This window comes from Chroicocephalus ridibundus, chromosome 11 (assembly GCF_963924245.1).
Source record: "Chroicocephalus ridibundus chromosome 11, bChrRid1.1, whole genome shotgun sequence".
NCBI classification, from domain to species: domain Eukaryota; kingdom Metazoa; phylum Chordata; class Aves; order Charadriiformes; family Laridae; genus Chroicocephalus; species Chroicocephalus ridibundus.
Window position 1 is genome coordinate 21,724,008 of NC_086294.1, and position 21,448 is coordinate 21,745,455.

The window sequence follows — 21,448 nt, forward strand, 5'->3', positions numbered from 1 at the left end:
TCTTTCCTTTAAAATTTGTTCAAAAGCCTTCTGCACTGCCAAGGTCAGGCTAACATGCCAGTCATTACCCAGATCCCTTTCTTCTTCTACAGTGTACACGTTACACTTGCCATTCTCTAATCAGGTGGAATTACAACGGTTTATTAGCAGCCCTTGCTGTCAGGCCTGCGATTTCTCATGCCAGTTCTCAAAGAAATCCAAGGGGTTTTCCTCCCCCTTCCTCGAGTCTATTAAACTCTCCGAGTTTGGTTTCCACCATCGGTTTCGACTTCGATTGGCCCACTCCTAGATGGCCGATGTACTTCCCCAGCAAGCCCCAAAACAAAGCCTCCTGCCAGATTTCCCTAAAGTGACTCCAACTTCCAAATATTCTGTCTTATCTACCCTCTTCTTTATTTCTTCACAGCCTAACTCACCATTAACATAAAATACCGCATGCTCTCCTTTATTTTTATCTCTTTTTCCTGTATTGTGCATATCTTAACAATGCTTCTGCTCTGGTCACAAATACTAGGCCGTGTTCCTGGTTTTCCTGATGCGTATGTTATAAGGTACGGCGTGAATTCAGGGCACCAGACTCTACCTCTCCAGAATCAGGTCTTTTCCCACTGAACCTTTTAAAGACCAAGAGTCCCCTAACCTCATCTGAAAGGCTATGCAGGAATTGATTCTATTAGCTCTGAAGTTCGTTAGTGCAGGTTCACAAGCCCCGAGATCCCCTGACAACCAGGATTTGCTCTGTGCAAACAGCCGGTGGCTGCGGGCGGCAGTCGCAGCAGTTGGCCACTGCCATGGCGGAAGGTCCCTGCCCGCTCCAGGTGAGGGTTTCAAAGCAGGGGGACGGGCAGGCTCCCCCCAGCACAGCATCTGCACCTTCATTTCACTGGTATAACCCGAGGCAGGAGGGAAGCTTTTTCAAAGACAGCTTTGAGTCCCCATGGATGGTTTCTAGCCTAGAAGCTCCCACCCTCCCCACCAGTAAAGCAGCCCCGCTGGCACGGGGGGACCCCAGGGCAGTACCGGCAGCAGGGTCTGCAAGCGATGCAGCGCTCCGGGGACACGACTGCTCTGGGGCCCCTCCTTTGTCACTGCCGGTGGAATTGTATTTGATAGAAGGAAAAAAAATGGAGACAAGGCACAAGCAAGCATCAAACATATCGATCTCGCAAGTAAATCACCTGCGCTGGCCTCAGCGCGCGGCTGCACGGAGAGGGGAGAGAAGGGAGCAGCCTCTCAAGCTGGGAGTGATAAGGCAGATGAAAGGGCATTTTGAAATTATTTGCTCTCAAGTAAATAAAAGACTGGCAAACTTGGGGCTAGGGTTGAAATTTTAAAGTCTGCTCCCCCTTCTCCTTCCTTATTTTTTCACCTTAAAAATCTCAGAAGGACTCTATCTACAGACACATTCTGGCTCTTTGGGAGAGCTCTTGCAGTCAGGATGAGTACAAGTTCCCACTCAGCACCACTAAAACCTCTTTTCTCCCCAAGAATTAATTAGGTATTAGCATTAAACAGATAATATAAAAAAAAAATACCCCACAATTTTCAGTACTGATTAAAAGTTCACACCCTTCCCGGCTGCTGTAGCTTTCCAAGGGCGTTAGCACACACCTCCACAGACCCGCAGTCACCCCAATCTTCCAGATTAATGACACCTCTATTTCCAAAGGAAAAGACACAGAGGGGAAAAAAAAGTAGTCTGCCTTAAAAGAACCTTTCAGGTCTTTTGTATTTATCCAAAAGAAATTAAAAAGGGCACAAGTCGGTTTCCTTCCTCTGCAGGTCACCTCTGCAGGCTTGTTTAAATCTGTATCTGCTAAACCCAAGCCAAAGCACTGTCATGAAAAGTCACATTTCAGCTCAGGCTGCTCTGCACTTTTTCTGCAACCAGAAAATGCAGACATGACGTTTTTCCTAAGTGTTCAATATTACAAGACAGAATATAAATATCACAAAACAAGTTAAGTATCTTTCTAACACCAGGGTAAATGATCAAATACACTCGAAAACAGGAACAACAGAGCCGAGGCTTCAGTCATAGAGAAGATAAAGTTATACAATGATCCGGGAGTGAAGTCATTATGAAAAATGAGGGTTGGAAAAGGCTGACACAAACCTAAAATACAGCAGTAATAAATACTTCATCTGACTAGCAATCTGTTTAAACTTAGCAGTGACAGAAAGCTGCCTTCCGCTCCAACAAGAGAGCCCTGATGGAGACGGAGGCTGACACCTAGCGTCTAGCAGACCCAGCCAGCAAGCGGGAGAGAAGGTGCCCAGCCACCAGAGCAAGGACGATGAGCACTGCCGCGATGACAGATCACCCCAGGCAGGCAGAAGACGCCTGCGAGCACGCAGAGCCTCTCCCGGCCGCAACCGCAGGACCACGAGGGAAAAGAGCACTCGCAAGGGTGAAGCACGTACGGACACGGACAAGCAGATAGGTACAAAAAAAAAAAAAAAAAAAAAAAGAGGCTGCGCTGCGAGGACAAAAGCCACATTTCTGCCTGCGAAGGAAAACGCAGAGCTCCCCACACGGCCACAGGTTTATAAGCTGGTTTGCCAGAGCTGGCGGTGGCCAGCATCATCTCTGTGCTCCCTACCCTGACGCGCTGCCAGGCTACACCCCTTCGAGAAGGACAAGTCAGCTGGAAGCCTTTATCTCAGTGGTGCATTAATGGACGACTGCCAGGCTGCGTGACGGCCCCTACCATTTCTGAGCTGGGTATCAGCCTGTACGCTTTTCCTCTCCCTTTCACAGTAAGCTGTGTGGCCAGGGGAAGAAGCCCCTAAATTTCTGAGGAGCATTAAACAGCAGGGCCTGCTTTGCAGAAGGGACTGAATCCCCAGATGGACAGAAGAGAAGGACTGCTCAACCCCTGCTCAGTGGCAAAGCTCTTACCTGGCAGTAGCTGGTAGTCGGTTCATCATCAGAAGTGGAGTTCTTCTCTTCTTCCATGCTGTGCCCTGGACTCTCTGCCTCCCTCCTCTTTGAAGAGAGGAGCCAGGTCACGCTCTCAGACGCCTTCTGCTTGTCTGGGTCTCCATCTTCTGTATCATCAGCAACCCCATTCTCCCTGCTTATCGGCTCTCCTTTCCCAAGCTCGTTTTGGCTCAAGGAAGAACTGGGCACCACTGGGTTACCAAACTCCTTCTTATGCAATAGCTGCCTCTGAGCCTGCTTCAGGCTCTTCTGGTAAACCTCCAGCTGACACAAGATGACTTTGGTGTACTGGTTGGGGTCCACCCCTTTGGGGCAGAAGGGGATGCCCCAGTAATAGTGCACTGTGTCTCTCGCCTCCTCCTGCTTGTGCTTCTCCTCCACCGCGTTCAGCACGCAAAGCTCAGGGGTACTGTCAGGCACCTCGTTCTGCTCCGCTTGCTCTGTGGAAACACAGCCTTTGGCAGCACGCGCAGGCTGCGAGGTGTGTTTGGTACCTGCTCCTCCACCACTCCTCCTGGTCCAGCTCTTCCAGAGCGTGGGTGAGCTCCCGGCACTGGCTTCTCCCGCAGAATGGCCAGTGCAGGGCAGGGACTGCTCTTTTGGTTCATGGCCTGTTGCTTCAGAAGAGCTGGAAGGGGTCGTGAACAGTCTCCGAGGTGTCAGTTGCCAGGAGCTTGAAGTCACCCTGCCAAAGGTGGGACTCAAAGAGATGAAGTCCTCTCTGAGAGTGCTGGGTAAGATGGAACTAGAATCACTTTTTGCTGGTGAGGAAGGCTCTTCGCTTGACCTTGTCACAGGCTGGCCCTTCCCCGGAGACACGATTATGCTGGATACTAGTGAGCTTTCAACAATTTCCTGGCTTAACCTCCTCAACACTACCAGGGGGCTCCGGGCGACATCCATCTGTCCATTCCCATCAGCTCTGGCGCTCTGTGAGTGGGAGCTGCACTCGGAGCGAGGGGTGTCAGGGCAACGCGCCAGACCTCCCAGGATCTCAGAGCCTTCTTTCTCAGCGGGCTGGCTTTGGCTTCGCGCGCCCAGCGCTTCTGCAGACAGCTGAGGGGTTGCATCAGAGGAGTCCGAGGGCTGACAGCTCTGGAAAACAAAAGGTTGATTCTCCGAGCGGCACGTTCTCTGTCAGCAGAGCAAGGGCTCCCCCAGCAAACAGGCAGCCATCACCCGGACTGCAGAACACCCCCATCCCAGATCGGAACTGTGTATCCCGAAACAGGGGACAGCTGAGGTCAGACGTCTTACGCCTCTCACTAATATGGCGCAAAACAACTACTCTGCGACTGCTGTAGTTCCAGCTTGTGCTGGAAATAGCTCAGCCCCCAGTAAAACCTTCTTTTGTACAGTGTGGCAAAGCAAGCACAGAAAATAGCGTTGCTGAAGAACCCCAATAAGCCTCTTCACAGAAGCGCACTTACACTAAGGCTCTCAGCAATGGCCTTCCTCAAGAGCTCCTCCTCTTCCTCTTCCTGACAGTTCACTTGTCTGGCTTCTTGCTCACTCATTTTCAGGGCCAGCGCAAACTGTTCCTCTTCAGTCATCTCTACAGCAGAAGAAAAAGGATAACGTCAAGTCACAGCTGCAGGTATATTCAATGTATATTCAACATGTCGGGAGAAATGTCCCAGCGTCTCCGCTCCCCAGAAGGAACGCAGAGCAAAACATCTAAACCACAGCTTTCCTGAAAAGGTGTCGCCAAAACCAGCGCCGGCAACACTAAATGAAAAAGTAACCCAAGTCCTGCAGCAATCTAAACTCCAGTTCCCTGGCTATATTAACTGCAATGGGACATTTTATTTGCCCTCATCAAACAACACACTCTACAGCTGCAGAACGCATGTTCAAGGAGAGAGGAAAAGGACAGATTGTGAGTGTGCTCATTTTTATATCGGATAGGCTCAGCAGCAAGGCAGGATAAAGAAAACATCTTTTTTAATACGCCTTTTTACTACCCACGTAGCACGTCTCATTGCCTTCTGACACGCAGATACCTGCAATACCACAGGAGAACTACCCAAGAGCAAAAGAGCTACATGTTGTTCACCCCGAGCCGCAGGTGGAAAGCTCTGCGGAGGATAATGTTACTTGCTCGGTGGTATTATGGAGGATCTTTCACATGCATACATCCCCCTTCTGCTCACATCACCACTCCACTGCATCACTAAGTCAGTCATGCATGGGAAACAGGTTTCCTACAGTTGTAACTGCTATTTCAGCAGAAATTTCTTCCCGAAATATTCCTCACTCAGAGCAAAACAGAAGCCGACACTGGCTATTTAGAAACAAAGCCGTTAGTTACTTTGGAAAACACTAATTTACCTAGATGCAATCCAACGCTTTTCACCACGCTTAAAATATACAGTGCCTGCAGAACGGAGCGCAGCTTGGAAAACAACTCAACAGCACTCTCAGGAGCTGAAAAATACATCTTCTCACTCGAAAGAAACTGACAGATTTCCTTCCAAACCCGCTCCCTCCTTCAGGCAGAACCCTGCACGCGCCATCTCATGCACGAACCAAAAGGCGTGCTCTCTGATGGGCTAGAAGGGCTTTAAGAGACGCGATTTGAACAGGAAGGCCACCCAAGCACAAAACATGCCTTCGCCGCAGCCAGTTTGGAGACGGACGTTCCCCTAGATAAAGATGCACTCGGAAGTTGCAAGCTCCCGTTTTCTAACCCATCCTCTTCCTACCGGCTGCCACCAAAACGTGGGAGCGCAGCCTCCCTTGGAGTAGCCCGGGACGCCCTGGCCGTAGCCCAGCCCAGCATCGCGGCGGGACCGCACGGAGCTGCATCCACGCGGCAGCAGCGGCTTGGCTTTGCCTTGCCCTTCCCCCAGCTCCTCGCTAAAGGCGGGCTGGTTCTCCCCCACACAACCAGGATTTGAAGCGTTTTCGGACTGTTCCGATTGCCAGCCACAGACTCCTTTGCATGTCCTACTAAATCAGGATTTAGCTTTAAGTTGGGTTGCTTGGTTGGTTTTTTTTTAATTTCTTTAAAAATTAAAAGAGAGGTTGAAGCGAAGGCAGACTGCAGTGCACTCAGGGCTCGTGGGGATCTTTTGTCCTTGGACAAAGTCACTCTATGATGTTACAGCCAGGAGGGATCAGGGGAAAAAAAAAATGCATCCTTTAATGGAAAGCACATGACAACCCAGTGTATGAAGAAGGCTCCTGTCCCCAAAACCAACGGTAATACACGGCATTTCCACTCAGTGTGTGCTGATTTGTGTCCCTGCCCACACCATCACAGCAATCAGGCCACATCCTTCAAACTCTGACATGTGCAAGAAAAGCGGCGCGTGTGATCAGCGCCCCGCAACACAAGACTTTCCACGTGCTTGAATTAAAACGGGGGCCTGAGTGTTCACCAGTTCAGGCTATCAACATCCATGAAGCTTAATAAAAAGAAACAGTTTTTGGCGAGTTACTACTGTACATTTTGTTTTCTTCTCCCTCCCTGGCACAGCAATCTCCCCTCTGGGACGGGGAATGTGCCAGACAAATGCTGCCTCTGGCAATGAAACCAGCGACAAACAAAATGCACTTAGTGCACGTTCCAGTTGAGTAGGTGCTCCAGAGACGAGACGGGGAAATCTCGAGTTTAAATCCACCTGGCATTACGGCGGGGAGAGCAAAGAGCAGCTCTGCTCGTGCCTTCCAGGAGACCTGACCTGCTTTAAGCTGCGCGTTCTGGAGCTGACGGTATTTTGTGTGCTCCACGTCTGATCATTTCTAAGCACCGTGCGTTTTACTAAAGTTGATGTTGATTGCACCGGTCATAATTTATGATGATTAGAAATCCAGAGTGCTGCATTAGTCCCCAGCCGGTGTGTGCAAACAGACCCCAGGGAGCGAGCAGGGAGCGTGCAGCGGAGGCGAGCCGTGTTCCCCAGAGCTTGCCGGCGGGACAGGGGCTCCCACAACCCTTGGGAGGAATGGAATGACCCCTCTCCCTCTGGACGGACACGCGCCGGTACCCTCGCTCACACACACTGCACACCATCGCACACATTCCCGCTGCCGTCACCTCCAGCTGGGAATTCTGCGTCTCTCGCTCCAAAATCCACTCGCCACACGTCCATCCCAACGCAGCAGGAAATCCCAGCGACTCTCCGGGGACTGGGGCATCCAAGAAACCCACAGATGGGAAGGAGGGGTCAGGGAGAAACTGTTTTTAAGACATTGCAGCCCTAAACAAATTAAACCATTTCAGAGCCTTTTTAAATGCTAATACGGCAATTTGCTAAGCGATTTATGTTCCATTTTGACATCTGCAAAGTGAATTAGATGCAAAACCTCACTAGTTGTAGTTCTAACACTTACTAATAAGAGATTTACTCAAAAATAATGGAAATGCGGGATCTCAGTATTTCCACATATCCAAAGTGCAATTACAGTAAAAACATTCAAATGCGCTTTAAAGCACCGACTTCCTCCGGAAAAAGAGAGAGAGACTTCTTTAGATTCTGTATTTCCATTTATCCTGTCAGGATGAAACGTCACAGATATATTTTAGTTATGGCTTTAGGTTAAAATGAATAAAACCACAACAAAGCAAAAATGGGAGGATACGCTTTATAACCAGAGCCTGCAAATATCTGAAATTTTCCAGTTTTGAGGAGAAAGAACTTGCTCTACCCAGAAGCACCGAAATCTTTACAAAAGACCAATTTGCCTCGCAATTCAAAGAATTTATTTAAAGACACTGCAAAAAATAATTACTACTTCAAATCTTAATTTGCCTAAAAGCAAACACCAAAAGTCTAATTATAGCTTCCCATAAATGAGAGAAGAGACCCACCATCACACGTGCTTAAACAAGCGACGGCTCTCCGACCGAGCGGCGCCGGGCACCCCCAACCTCCTGCGCTTCGAGGAGGCACACTAAAAAACAGGCAGCTTTTGCCTCAGGAAGAGAAAAAAATAACTATTCTCAAGGATTTCAATATCTACAAACTCAGAGAAACTCCATTATACAAGAGCTAGAGAGCCAGCCCTTTCCCCTCCAGATTTTCTGGAGCACACCGAACACCTTCCGCACAGCACCAGCTCCCGAAACCCGGCGCACTCAACGATGCAACGAGGACATCCACCTTCAGCAACTCCCTGTTCCTACCACCGTATGTTTGGTCACATTTTCACAGCACCTCCAAGGGGGGTTGCAGCTTTTATTTGGTGTTTTGTTTCTTTTGGGAGAAAAAGAAGAAAAAAAGGAAAAAAAAAAAAGAACTCTTCCCACATCTCTGACTTTGCTATCTTAGTTGTTTGACACAGGACACGCACAGTGGGTTTCGGCTCCCACAAAGAGCCAGGCTGTTTCATGCTATGGCCTTAGGCCTCTATTAAAAACAATTTAATTCACACAAGCCCTCTGAGGACTGACAAGCCCAACTGCTGCTGCTTGCGGAGCCCCGGCGTGCTCCATTTTGTTCAGTGATTGCTTTGGGTTTTGCAGGAGACAACATTTCTCCCATTTTAAAATGTTCCAAATTTAACACGCTGGACGGCCTTACGGAGCGCAAGAACGCGAGCGCGGATCCGCTGGGGCTGGGCAATGGTCCACCCGCCCAGCCGCCCAACAAGCGGTGCCGTACGGGGAGTACGGGCGAGACTGGCCGTGCCCCGTGGTCCCTTCGGCTCCTGCATCCCCGGCACTGAGAAATGCCGTGTGCAAAATACGAGTGGGAACATGCCAGCCTGCTCCCTTTAGCATCTCTTTATAGACCTATTGTCCATGAATGCATTTAACCCCTTATTAAAGCTGCCGGTACTGACCTCTCCACAACCTCCTGTGAAAAAAAACTTCCAGGAGTTCACCACACGCGGTGTGAAGCGTTACTTTCCTTCACCCATTTGAAACCTGTCTGTCTCCTGCTATTTCCACCGACTGCACCCTGGCTGTAGGGGCTGGTAAACAGCTCTGTGTTCAGCTGAGACACTGCCTTCCTGATGTGAACTTTGATCCCACCTTCCCCTCCTAACGGAGCAGCCCCGGGCTTTCCAGCCGCTCCTCAAAAGGCAGCTGTTCCCTTCCCTCCACAGCTTGGGCTGCCCTTCTCCAGATGTCCCCTAACTCCACCTCGTCCTTGAGACGCAGAGAGCCGTACTGCACACAGCGCTGTTGATGTGGGTGCACCAACGCTTTATATAACAGCAAAATGACGTAAAACAAATCTCTTGTTCTTAACACCCTTCCTTATGATGCCCAACGTTGCTGGCTTCTCCGGCTGCCCCCGCGCTACAAGCCGATGATTTCAGAGAACTGTCAGCTGCGACTCAGATCCTTCCTGAGCTGCGAGTGCCGGGTCAGAGCATCATGACATTTCAAGGGAAAGACGGGAGCAGAGGGGCCCAAGCAGGAAAGCAGTCTGTGACTGACAGTGCTTTCAGATCGGCTTCAACCAATTTTGAAATCCGGTGAGGTACCAACGCCCTCACACACTTATTTTGGAAGTGCACCAGTCTGCGCACACGCTGCCCAGGGAGCAAACAAGCGACAGTCGCCTATTCAGAAAGGCAAATTTTACCCCTGAGAAGGGTCTTCTCCGAGAGCTGCGCGTCCCCAGACGCATCGCAGCCTTCCTGCAAGGGAAGTAATCTCTAATGCAAACACAGAAGCTGCTCAGCACCAGTCTGCTTCCCCAGCCCCGCACTCGAGACCTACGTGCAATTTTTCTTTTAGCAGCAAACTTCGTTCTATCCAGCTGCTGTTTTGTTCTCTTCTTTTGCAATCCACTCTCTTCCTTCGACTCCTGCTGTAATGGAAAAAAATATGGTGAGTGCACACAATATGTAAGAAATACTACCAGCCCCCTCCCCCCCACCACTCAGACACAAACCCTGGTTCAAGAACAAGCCTCTATTTGTGTGAAATTTGAATTTCAAACATAATTCAAACACATTCTGTAACTATTAAAAGCTGTGTGATAAGCATAACGAGCAAAAAGAGTTACAGACTGACATAAACAGAGAAGTAGGAGAGACAATAGACTTCATGCCAGTCACCACCATGCACTGCACCTGCTGCCCATGATTTTAGAGAGAATTCGTTTGGCCTTGCTAAAACATTGGTATTTGTAAGCACTCAAAACAGAAAAACAAAACCTTTTTATAACTGAACATCGCACACCTGTAAGCCAGGACTGTTTTCCTGCCACACAGCTTCTAGCGCCCTGCCCAGACAATTTGATGTGGCTAAAACTAGAATCCTAGCCGGTTTTGGGGACCCACGCTAATGCACCCTGCGGGCAGGAGAGGCAGCTGTATTTACTCCTGGTGCTGTTCTCTCATTGTATTGCCACAAGCGTTTCTTTTTTGAAGCTTTAATATTGCAGAAATTTGTTGTCCCGAGGCCTCCCGAAATTAATACCCACACGAACAACCTAAGCGCTTGCTGCTTTAAGCGCACGGACTGCAACAAGAATGGTCACGGGCTTAATTGGCACACATTTATGCAAGTTGCTGTCCTAACGGCTTAAGCGAGGGCGTACACATTACCGAAGGCTGGCACTGGACCCCTTCCAATTTGTCTCTCTAAATCAGGTAGGATTAGAATCAAACCCGCTGTTTCAGGCAGAGACCCACGCCTGGCCAGGAAGGGGGTTCACGCGGCTCCGTCCGCAGCTCCGGTCGTTTTTGCCGTCCATGAGACTCGCAGCAAAGTGGCCACACGCTTGTGCCTCATACCACCTCCTGTGCCAGGAGGGTGGCTTCAAGGGGGGGGCACGTGGCTTGGGCTACTCTAATGCCAATGGCTACACTGCTTATTTTCAAGCGTAATCAATTTCTGCCGTCCGTCGCCCGTGTTTCTGAACCTGGTAAGTCCTTTGGGCTGCACCTCTATGCTGAGTTTTGTTCAAGGCATCTCCAGCTTTAGTGTTATCTGTAGATTTTATTAACGTATATACACCACTTGCTGCCTCTTACAGATCATTAATGAGGATGTTAAAACACACACAGACCTAATATTGATCCTCGTGGCCTCAGCTTTACATCTCCCCCAAATGAGCCTCTCTTGTGTTCATCACCAGCTTTTGCTGACAGTCTTTTAGCAGGATTTCAATCCAGGAATGTTACTATATAGACCAAATTGAATTATTTATCCAACTAAGATTTTGCAAGACATACTATGAAGTGGTTTCCCGAAACCCTAATACATTACAGCTTTTACATGTCCTAATACCTATGCCATTCCTCACTTCCACTGATTTAAGAATCAGCTCACAACACGGCAGCAATCACGCTCAGCAAGTCCCCACACACACTCATGCTCGCACCTAAGGGTTTTTTTTTTCCTTTGACTGATTCCTGCTCTTCCCCACCCAGCCTGGTTTTGGTACCCTGTTTCTAAGATCTGCCCCCGTGTCTCCAAAAGGCCGCCTCACAGCCAGACTCGCTCTGGCTAGAAGATGGATGCTGTCTGTTTCTGAGCCTGCCTAGCTCACGGTCAGCAGGTGAAATCCTCTCTCTTCCAGGGCCCTGGCATGTCGCCCTTCTCCAGTTTTCCATAAGCCACAGGTTCTCCGAATTGCCCTGCCTTGGTCGGCAGCGGCAGCCCCACGGTGACCTTGCGGGCAGCTCACACCTAAGGGAGCGGGGAATGGTTTGTGGGATCGTATCAGGATCACACTGGGATTATATGCTGGATGAGGTTAAACAACAGCTCTGCCGCTCTCCCCCAAAGCCCTGCCTAACAGCGCTAAACCTACTCCAGCTTAAGACGGGGGCAATTTAATCCTAGCAGGCTCTGTAAATCCCCAGATCTCCTCTCTAGGCATCAATCTTCCCCTCATCACTCTTGCACTTGCTGGAAGGTCAACCCTGACACTCTCATCTGCAGCTCTCTTCCAGGGCACCGATGTGATTTATGAGCACACCAAACTTTCCACGGCTGCCAGGGTCTGCTCTGTGCAGAGACACGCGTTTTGAGTACGCACCACAGGACAAAACGGGGCTCAAACACCTCCGGGGCTTGGAGGGGAATGGCACGTCTGGTGCCAGGCGAGCCGACGGGTTTCACCGCGCAGACGGGTATGTGCCTCAGTTCCCCGTGCTGGGTCCTGAAAAATCTCGACATTTACAACAGTGTCAGGAGCAAAATTATTGCAGGACACGTGTTGTGCGAACCTCATACATTCGAGAAAGATGTTTAAATTGCTTAGCAGCGTTCTACCGAACAGCCACGGTACAGCGAACCGCTGAAGCAAATCCAATTAATCCTGATGGGCCAAAATATACACACACATCTCAATTCCAAGAATTCTTAAATCTTCTTTATTTTTAAACCCAGAAAATAAAACATACCTTTTAATTAGGATTTATGGCTGTTTGTACCTCCGCTGGGAGAGAGCCCCGCAGGCCCCCGAGTGCTCTGCATAAATGCAAGGAAGGATGGTAGAAACAGAAGGGGCCAAGAAAATTCAGAGAAGACAACAGGGCTTGCTCCTTCTGACCCAACCTTTTAGTGCTCATCTGTCTACAAGGATAATAGGAACTCAGGGGGCCACTCAACCAACTGCCTTTCTAATAAGATCACTAGTCCAAAAATAATCTTAATCAATTAAAATATTCCCAAACTGCAGCCAATACTCTTAGTTACAAGGTCATCTCCAACACACAACTTCCAGGGGAAACTAATTATTACAGCGGAGGCGAGGTGGGAACTGCGCACCTCTGCTCAGTGCCAGCCTGGAGAGCGTCTCTCCTCCTTTGCCGTCAATTTAAAGCGTAAAGGCCAGAAGGAATCCACATTCTCTTCCTGTGTGTCAGGCTCTGCAGTTTAATTTATGATGCTCTCTTATGAGCAATTTCACTGTCAGCATTGTACACAGATCAAGAAACAGACAGGTTTCCAAAGTTCCCTACACATTTAGTGGAAGGCAGCCGCTATTCTTCTTCCTTGTTTTTCTAACCTGCTTGGTTTCACCAGACAGCAGGAAATCAAATTCTCATTTTAAAAATGCTTTTGCACATACTTAAGAGAACCTGACTCTGCCAGCAGAAACAGATACAGCTCTACTCGCTTCTAAAAGCCCGTAAATGGAAGCCAGTAGCCAGCCTCCCACATCCTGCTCCCTCGAATCCACATCATAAACCACAGAAATCAGCTTCCACTGACTCCGGGAAGGAAAGGCTGCAGAAGAACGTCTCCACAGCTAACAGTGCAGACTGCAAAGTCAAGAGGTCTGGGCGATTTTACTGCTCAACAGCAGTTGGGACCATCCAACAATAGGGCACAGCCAAACACTACACGTCCTGCATGGGAAATATGGAGATGAAAACCAGACTAATTTATTTTTAAAAGCCAATTAGATGTTGGAAGTGCCATGTTTGGCTCTAGCCAAGGCTGCTGCTGAAATTAATATCACACCCTACTTTATTAGTCTCTGACTTGAGTTCAGAATCTGTTTCAGCTCTGCTCTGTCTTTCAGCTCATTAGAACAAACCTGCTGGAAGTGGAGACTTGAACAAGGAGACACAACGGGGCTCGTGCCAGACGTGTAGTTCCTGATGCACGGGAGGGAGGCCTCTGTAGAAAAAAGGGCTTTTACCAGGCTGCGAGGAGCCTGGATTCAGACCAATCTGATTTCCAAGGAGTGAGCGCAGCAGAGCCTTCTCGAGAGCACTCTCGCACTGCGTTCTCCTCTGGGAACTGGAGGCACCGGGTCCCTCGGTACCACAGCAGAGCCCGTGGGGACAGTGGGGTGCTGCAGCGATACTCCCACGTGGCTCTGCTTCGCTCGGATGGTCAGCGGTGCAAGGTGGGCGCTGCCATCCTAGCTGTGACGCTTCCAGCACCGTCTTCAACACAGCAAGATGTCCCTCGGGCCATGCCTGGTCCCAAGATGAGTGCCCACTGCCACAGCTGAGGGAGAACAGGACAGGGCGGTGGCCTGGTGTTCCAGCCGATGCTCAAACAGATCTCCCTCTTTCTACCAAAACCAAATCAACACGCACTGCTATTTACCCAGACTGTGAGTATTTCCAAACACAGGAAGACTCAGGCAGAGGGATGTTCCACACCAAAGGGAAGACAGGCCGTGGATGCCATGCAGAAATAGGCGGCACCATCACCCTGGAGTCTTGTCATGTTCCCCAAGGGCTGGCAGAGCTGATGGATCTGGCAGAAGGAGCCTGTGAGGCTTCATGCAAACTCTGCAAGTAGAGGCAGGTACTCTCCAAGCTCCCAAAGGATCTACCGAGTTAAAACAGACCTTTCCGAAAGGTTCCACGGCAGATGCGCAGCATTTCGGGATCAACTGCACTGAAGGCTACAGATCAGTACAATCTACCAGCACAACTACTGGGCCTCTGGCCGTGCTCAATGCTCGGGCTTGGCCAGGCCTCCTGCTGGGTGACAACCACCTTTCAGACACGGCTTCAGAAAACCCTGGGGGTCAAAGAGTCTCCATCAACAGCCCAGTTGAAGCAGGAGGCTCATGAGACAGACCAGGAGTTGCTGTCCTTGGAAAGAGCCTCCTTGGGCACTATTTGAAATACTGTGTATTTGTGAATGACCACCCGTGTTCTGGCACGGGCAACCAGTTCCCCGCGGGATTTAACAGTCAGGGGAGACAGGAACCACTCTGCTCATTCGTCATGACTGCGTTTCAGAGATATCATCTGCACAGAGAAGGTCACCTCCTCTTGTTTCCACAAAGCCAGAGAGACTGTTCTTATTTTGTCTGACCCTTCCCAAAAAAAGGGAAGCATTCCCCGAATCCAGGATTATATATATAGCCGAGATCAGAAAGCCCGACGTCCAGAAAACTTCCTTCTGATGCAGCTCTGCAGATGCCACAGCATAGACATGAGCAAAAGAAAGAAAACTTGGCAAAATAACATGGATGAGCTTGATAATCCAGCATGACTGAAAAATTCCTGGGAGAGGCAGTCTGCCAAAGATCATCAGAAGTGAGAAGCTGGAGGCTTTCCAGGTGCAGCTGCTACAAGATCTGCTGGTCTGGAAGCAGAACTAGGGACTTGTTCTATAGATACCTGCCAAGAGACTGCCAAGGAAGAAAGCCATCGAATCAATGATGCCCAAATTGTCCTTGTAGCTTTTGATTCATAAGGAACCATGTCCTAACAGATGCAAGATTAATTGAGAATGTATTGTTCTCTAAAATTGCTATTGATCTGAGCTCCCCACACCTCTTCTTGAACACATAACAAGGTCTTACTAGAGCAAGAACAACAGTTACAAGGTTCGAAATTGAAATTCAACTTGATGTACGCTGAAGAGCTGAGACAGCTACAGAAGCCAGACAGTTATTTTTTTGAGATCCCAAGTAAATCACATTTTTGGGTTTGATTTTGCAGAAAACAACACGACAAGAGACTGTGGCACTGGATCTGGAAGCTGATGACTCACAGAAAGAAAGCGACTGAACTGAATAAATCCACTCATTCAACTGACTGAACTGTTGTCACTTAAACAGAACCTAATTGGCTCTTTAACGGCCTCTCTGAGCATATCCTTTTCTGTAATATGACCGATTATGCCATCAGAATTTATTGTTTATAGACAAACTTACAGAACAGTCAGGGAGCCTAACCTTTTTATAGATGTGTTTTAAGAGACGTTTGTTTCCTCTTTTTCAGATACGTGCACATTGAGATGAATAATTGCAGACAATAACAGGTCCTGATCTTTTATGTACTGCAGCAGCTCTTATAGCTGCTGATTTCTTTTTTCCTTATAGGTTTCACAATAAAGGCCAGTGATGCAGCAGACATCTGAAGTTAACTTAGCATATTGCAGAGCTAAGGGTTTAACCCCACTGAACTATTACTGCCATATGTTCCATTTCTTTCAGGGAATTTCCCAATGGGAAAGAACTCAGACAATGTGAAGAAAAAACATCCAATATCATTTGCCCTACAGCTTTTTACTGTTTATTTCTAGTGCTTTTCCCCTCCTCACATGATAATCGCCTTATTGTAGAGGAGCACGCTGCAGATGTGGGAGCGAAAGGGACTTGATTTAAGATCTACAGCTTGAGAGCAAACTGAAATGCTTTTGAAAATGGTGGAATTACAAAAAGCAGCTTAGGATCCCCAATCACCAGCAAGACAGAGCAAAGCTTTAAGAGTCATACATAAAAGATTGATTCTAATGATTTCCTCTCGTGTACCTCAAGTCGAGGACAGATTCTCAGGGCTCAGGGTTTCCTCCACGCGGGAGTTCCTGCACTCATCCCAACACCAGCGTAACAGACACAGACGTTTCAATCTTTTAGGGTAAGGCTGATGTTTGTAAGATGACGCTAGGGATGACGGATCTGAGCCTTTGTGTCTTAGCCAGGCACACCCACACCACAGGTCACCTTTACCCCCTATGGAAGTGGGTTAAAAACTCCGGCTTCTGTAATTCAGGATCAGTTTACCAGACACCAGCTGTGTCTGAGCTACTCGCAAGCCTGTGTTCTGAATCATTTTCTTATCTATTTGCACATAATACAGAATCATGTTTCTATGGTTTAGCTGGAAATCAATCAAATAAAAATTATGAAAAAAAGATTTGTAAAGGGATTGAGGAAAGGTTACTTTTAAATTACGTTTCAAATTCAGTTCTGAGAGGATTTGGTTATCAAATCCCAGACTCATAACTCACCCTCACGAAGCACACCATTCATTTCCTAGTCAAATAGGATTTGATTCATCTCATATGTAAGAAAAGGAAAAGCACAATACCCTCTGCGCAAAGCCTGACCCCGGCACGGACAGCATGGACACTGGGGCGCTCTCCTGCAGCAGCAGGGCCCAGCACAGGCTCTGGACACCACAAGCCGATCACTGACCTCTCCATCGCTGTCAGATATAACAATAAACGCGTCCACAAAACTGCGCTTCTTCTTGCCGTTGCCTGGGTTCCTCTTCTCTTCCTCCTCTTCCTCCCCATCCTGACCTCGAGATTCCAGGCCCTCTGTGGGCTTCTTCTTCCTCGGCATCCTTCACTCTGAAACAGAGGGAAAGATTAAAAGCCATTTGTTTCCTTCTGATTTAAATTTCCCCTAACAGCCATCCTTTTTTTTTTTTTTTTTTTTTTTTTTTTGCTATTTTTAAGCAAAGTACCCCAGGCATTAGAACCTTATTACAAAGCGTGGTGGATTTAGCATTACTAGGAGCCACACGTGCTAGTCACCAGTCATCCAGTTAAGAACACTTTATTGTAGCTGACTGCTAAAAAGGGGGATGGCAACACAGACCAAAGTCACTCTGAATGCCCTTGCTCCAAAGCAACAAGGCTTTCCTCTTAGCTTCTCCTGTCAAAGCTCCTCAGCAAACCGCTCCAAAGCGTCACTTCACAGCAGGTCTCCCACCCTCCAACACAACCCCAAACTTCCCCTCCTCAGCCCCACACCTTCACCATCCTGGTGCAGAACAGACCAGACCGTGGCAGCAGATCAAGCTGAAACTTGCATGCCAGAACAAGAAGCCACCACCACACAGCCATTTGCCAGCTTTTATATTCAACAAAACAAGAGGGAAAGGCACGTTCCTCAAAGGATGCCGTTTTGCTCTCAGACAGCAGCTCAGAGGAAGGCTGCACCAGCACTACAAAAATGGAAAACGCGGGCAATGGCAGTAGGCAGGCTGGAAACAAGACAACAGGTTTATCTCACAGCCTGGATTTCTCAATGAGCATCAGCCTCCGGAAGTCCTCTGCGCAGACATGCCCGAACCATTCGTATCAAAGAAGGCACTTGACAAGTAGGGAGGAACCTGCTGAGCGTTATTAGTGCAAACCTGAGTGCTCTATGAACAGCACAATTGAGGGCAGGTGCCCACACAATGCAAGCTAGTACTTCAGCATCTCCTTTCCTTGCCAGCCCATAGACTGTTGGAGAGAGATGCACAGCAAGCGTTAGCTGCTTTGATTAAAAAGGACTCAGACGAGAGGATCAGGAAGAGATCTCAGTGAAGGAGAGCAGCAGGATGGCACACAGAGTTAAACCACCCTTTCCTCTCTAGGTTTGCTGTTCAGCAAATAACTCGTCAACAACATTCGGCGCTTCCTGAACTGTGATCTAAAAGAGCCTTACAAAGCAGGCTGAGCACAGTCAGCTCTGTTTAAGTTAGAATTAAACATGTGCAGCACGGTTAAGCAACAAGCCCCTCGTTACACCCCAGAGAACGGCAGAGCTGGAAATGCAAGTCAAGTTGGCTGGTTCCCAGACCAGTGTCCTTCCACGGGATCATTCTGCCTTCCTTCAAGATCACTGAAATAGCTCAAGTGTGCTGCTTAGATCTAAAATAAGAGTAAGAGAAGATGCAACAAAGACCCTACATTACCCAAAATAGAGCCAAACCCTCCTCTGTAACACCACAAAATTGCAAACAGCCGCTGTGCATAGAAATACTGATGAGGACGAAGTTCAAAATCCCCATCGGCGCTAAGGACAGCAGCGCACTGCTCCATCTACAGTCCGAGGCAGCAAGGTGAGGCTGAGAGAGGAATACACGCGTTCCCTCCTTACTACCTGCAGCCTTCAAAAGCTCCCTTAGCCTCTCTGTCTCCCTTCCTCTGCAAATACAGGCACACACACGCCTGGAGACAAAAGACGATTATCCTGGTGAGTCACGATTTGCACTGAAGGTTTGCTGAGCCCTCTGAAGACAGAATATTGTACGAATGGCACGCACAGATCCAGGAGTGACTGCAGCTACCGCTGCAGTCCACAAATGTTTGTCTGTTTAGGAAGGGGAAACAAAAAACAAGCGCTGCTTTTGGGAAAGCACTGGCTCTTGCAAAACAAAGCTGTTCTGCTCCAGCTGAGCTGAACTCAGCTCTTGTTGGAATATCCTCATTATACTTTCTCCATTTTTTTTATCTTTTGCCCTAAACGGTCTCTGCCTCTGCCCCGAGAGATGAACCAAGCCTTACACCCAGCTGCTGAGAACCACCCCACAAAGGGAGTCCGTTGAGGAACTCGCCCTTATCGGAAGAGAAACACTCACAGGCGGGCGTTTTGGCATGGCGATGTGGAGGAGCACCGGAGAGGCCCGCGTATCCAGTACGTGAGCCTATGCAGGGTCACTCTGGTTTTGGAGGAACAGCCTATAAACCTTTTTACCACCGAAACAAAAGCAAACAGCAACAAGCAACTGCCATGCTGTCTTTTTTTTTTTTTTTTTTTTTTTTTTTTAAATCCGCGCTGGTATCACCAGCTCTCCTCTGACTCTGCGATACATCTTCTGCCTGATGCACTGTGCTAAATAAGAGATCACTGAGAAATATCAGCTGGAGTTATGATGAGTCACCTACCTCCAACATTTAAAGGAACGGGAAAAAAAAAAAAAAAAAAAAAGATGTAAGAGATGTAACCACACAACTCCCACAACGCTTCTGAAAATGAAGGGACTTGTGGCAAAGAGAGTCTCTGTAAATGTAACTAAGGGAACAAGACAAGTAAGAGATAACTCGTAGCTGTGCTAGTCTGAGGCTATGAGTAGGAGAGAGCAGTAATAGCTTTTATTAGACAAGCTGGTATATCTGAGGGAAGAAAACAAGCATCAGAGCGCACCCCCCCTTTCAGGTAGGGAAGTTAAGCACAGAAGCTGTATTTTGCTTCTAGCAGTCTTGGAAAGGACAGTTGCTAGTGCCCACGGTGACGATACCTGCTTTCAGGCTCAGCGAAAAAGGCCAAAGACTGAATTATCTAAAACCACCTTTGCAGTTTGGCTCATGGACTCGTTTTCCAGTTACGCATTTGTTTTTTTTTTTTCAACTCTGAATTTAAGAGAATTTCTTCGTAAATGCTCTGACAGCAAAGGTGACCTCCTGACAAGGGACTCGCACACGCCACGCTTCTCCAGTCACATTTTTAGGGATATCCTTGAAGATCCCCAACTTGTGATTATTTGTCATTTTCCCTCTCATCTATCATTTTGATGAATCAGAAAGCAATTACCGACAGAATAATTCTAAATCTTGACACTGCAGCTACAGACCTGCCAAGCTGTGACAGCTTGAAAAATGCTTGAAAATGAAGCCAAAAATGAATGACTCTCATCCCCGGATGAGTTTCTGAGCCGTTTGAGACACAGGCTGTCACTTTGTAAACAACTCCCCCCCATCTCAGGAAGAAGAGGCACGACGCTCCCCGGCAGCAGAGCGAAGCATCTCCGTGTTCACGCAGGTCAAGCACCACACGCCTCCTTGGAAATATCATCCCTGGACCCTCGGCTTGACCCAGCACGCAGAGCCCAGCTGATGCTCTGCGACCAGCAAGACACAAGGGCTCGCAGCGCCGCAGGGGGAGAGGAATTATTTACAGGATTTATCCATTTATAGAGCTGGCTCTCCACGAGGAGGGACACAGGGACCGCAGAGGCCAAGCATGGCCAAGCACTGTGCACCTGCAAATGCCGCTGAGCTCGGCAGGAGATGCTGAGCACTCAGAGGCCACTAGCCCAGCCCAAGCGAGTCCCGCACGAAGCACCTCTCCCTCCTCCAAGGACAGGCCCTGAAGGGGGGAGAACAACCCTCTCCCCATCCCCAGCACCCATCCGAGGTCCTCCCGTCCCCTTCCCAACCCGCTGCTCTGGGGCTCTGCAGGGAGACTGGGCTGAGCTGAGCAGGACAGGGTCAGGGTTATCCAAAGAGCATCACCCTGGGGAGGCAACATGGGGGGTCCCAGGCAGGATGGGGAGATGAACTCGGGAAGGAAGGTGGCCGCCATCGGTGGGGTGAATCAAGGGGAGCATGCTGGGACCACGCCAGTGGAGAGGGATGGAACCAGCCCTAACAGGGACAAGAAGAGGGGCAGGAGCTGGCCCTAGGGCCTGGTCAGGGTGGATGGATGCCTCAGTGGATGGGGCCGGGGCAGGGCTCCGGGGGGTCCGGTTTGAGGTGCCCTCCCCGGGATCGGCCCCGGGAGAGGAGTCCCGCCAGGGTGTCCCAGGGGAAGGGGCACGGCCCCGGGGAACCAGTACCGGGGTCCTCTCCAGGGCAAGGGACTGGGGCACAGCCCTTGAGAGGAGCGATACCGGGGCGTCCGCCCGCCCCCAGGGGTCAGGGCTGGCCCCGGGGCGGGGGGGGGGGGGCCGGGCCCCGGACCACCCGCGGCGAGGGCCGGTGGGCATGCCGGGGAGGTCAGCCCTGGAGCTGCCCGAGGGTCAGTCCCGGGAGGAAGAGACGGCCCCGGGCGGGGAGAAGTCGCCGCCCGGCCCCGGGAGCCCCGCGGCGGATGGGCCCCGGGCGGGCCCCGGGGCAGTGGGCCCGGCGCGGTGCGGCAGGCCCCACGGGGTACAGGTACTCACCGGGCCCGGGCCTCCCGCGGGCCGGCGCCCCGCCCCCGCCGGGCCGGCCCCGTTGCGCGGCCCTGGGCGGCGGCGCCGCTGCCTCCCCGCCGCGCCAGCCCCGGTCGGCGGGTCTCTCACCCGCGCTCAAGTTGGCGGCGGAGGCCTCATTGCCCTCAGCCAAGATGGCGGCGGCGGCTTCTCGGTGCGTCACGTGGCCGGCGGGGCGGTGAAGCGGGAGGC

The 21,448-nt window shown here is 49.8% G+C and overlaps 1 protein-coding gene across 8 annotated transcripts in view; it reads right to left on the reverse strand.

Annotated features, from left to right (window-relative positions):
- UIMC1 (ubiquitin interaction motif containing 1) overlaps positions 1 to 21,392 on the reverse strand; it is a 39,147-nt gene extending 17,755 nt beyond the window's left edge. For 6 of the 8 annotated variants that reach the window (XR_010072874.1, XM_063348705.1, XM_063348709.1 and 3 more), the window contains exons 1-5: positions 21,227 to 21,392; positions 16,762 to 16,919; positions 9,624 to 9,714; positions 4,375 to 4,499; positions 2,903 to 4,039 (exon numbers count right to left, since the gene is read on the reverse strand). Coding sequence is in view for 7 of the 8 variants with exons in the window: in XM_063348705.1 (XP_063204775.1) it covers positions 2,903 to 4,039; positions 4,375 to 4,499; positions 9,624 to 9,714; positions 16,762 to 16,911 (1,503 nt within the window). In the remaining variant the exon portion in view is untranslated. Of the gene's footprint in view, positions 1 to 2,902; positions 4,040 to 4,374; positions 4,500 to 9,623; positions 9,715 to 11,895; positions 11,915 to 16,761; positions 16,920 to 21,226 lie in introns of those variants that run through there. The other 2 variants (XM_063348706.1, XM_063348707.1) reach the window with 2 other exon arrangements.
- Between the last annotated feature and the right edge of the window lie 56 nt (positions 21,393 to 21,448).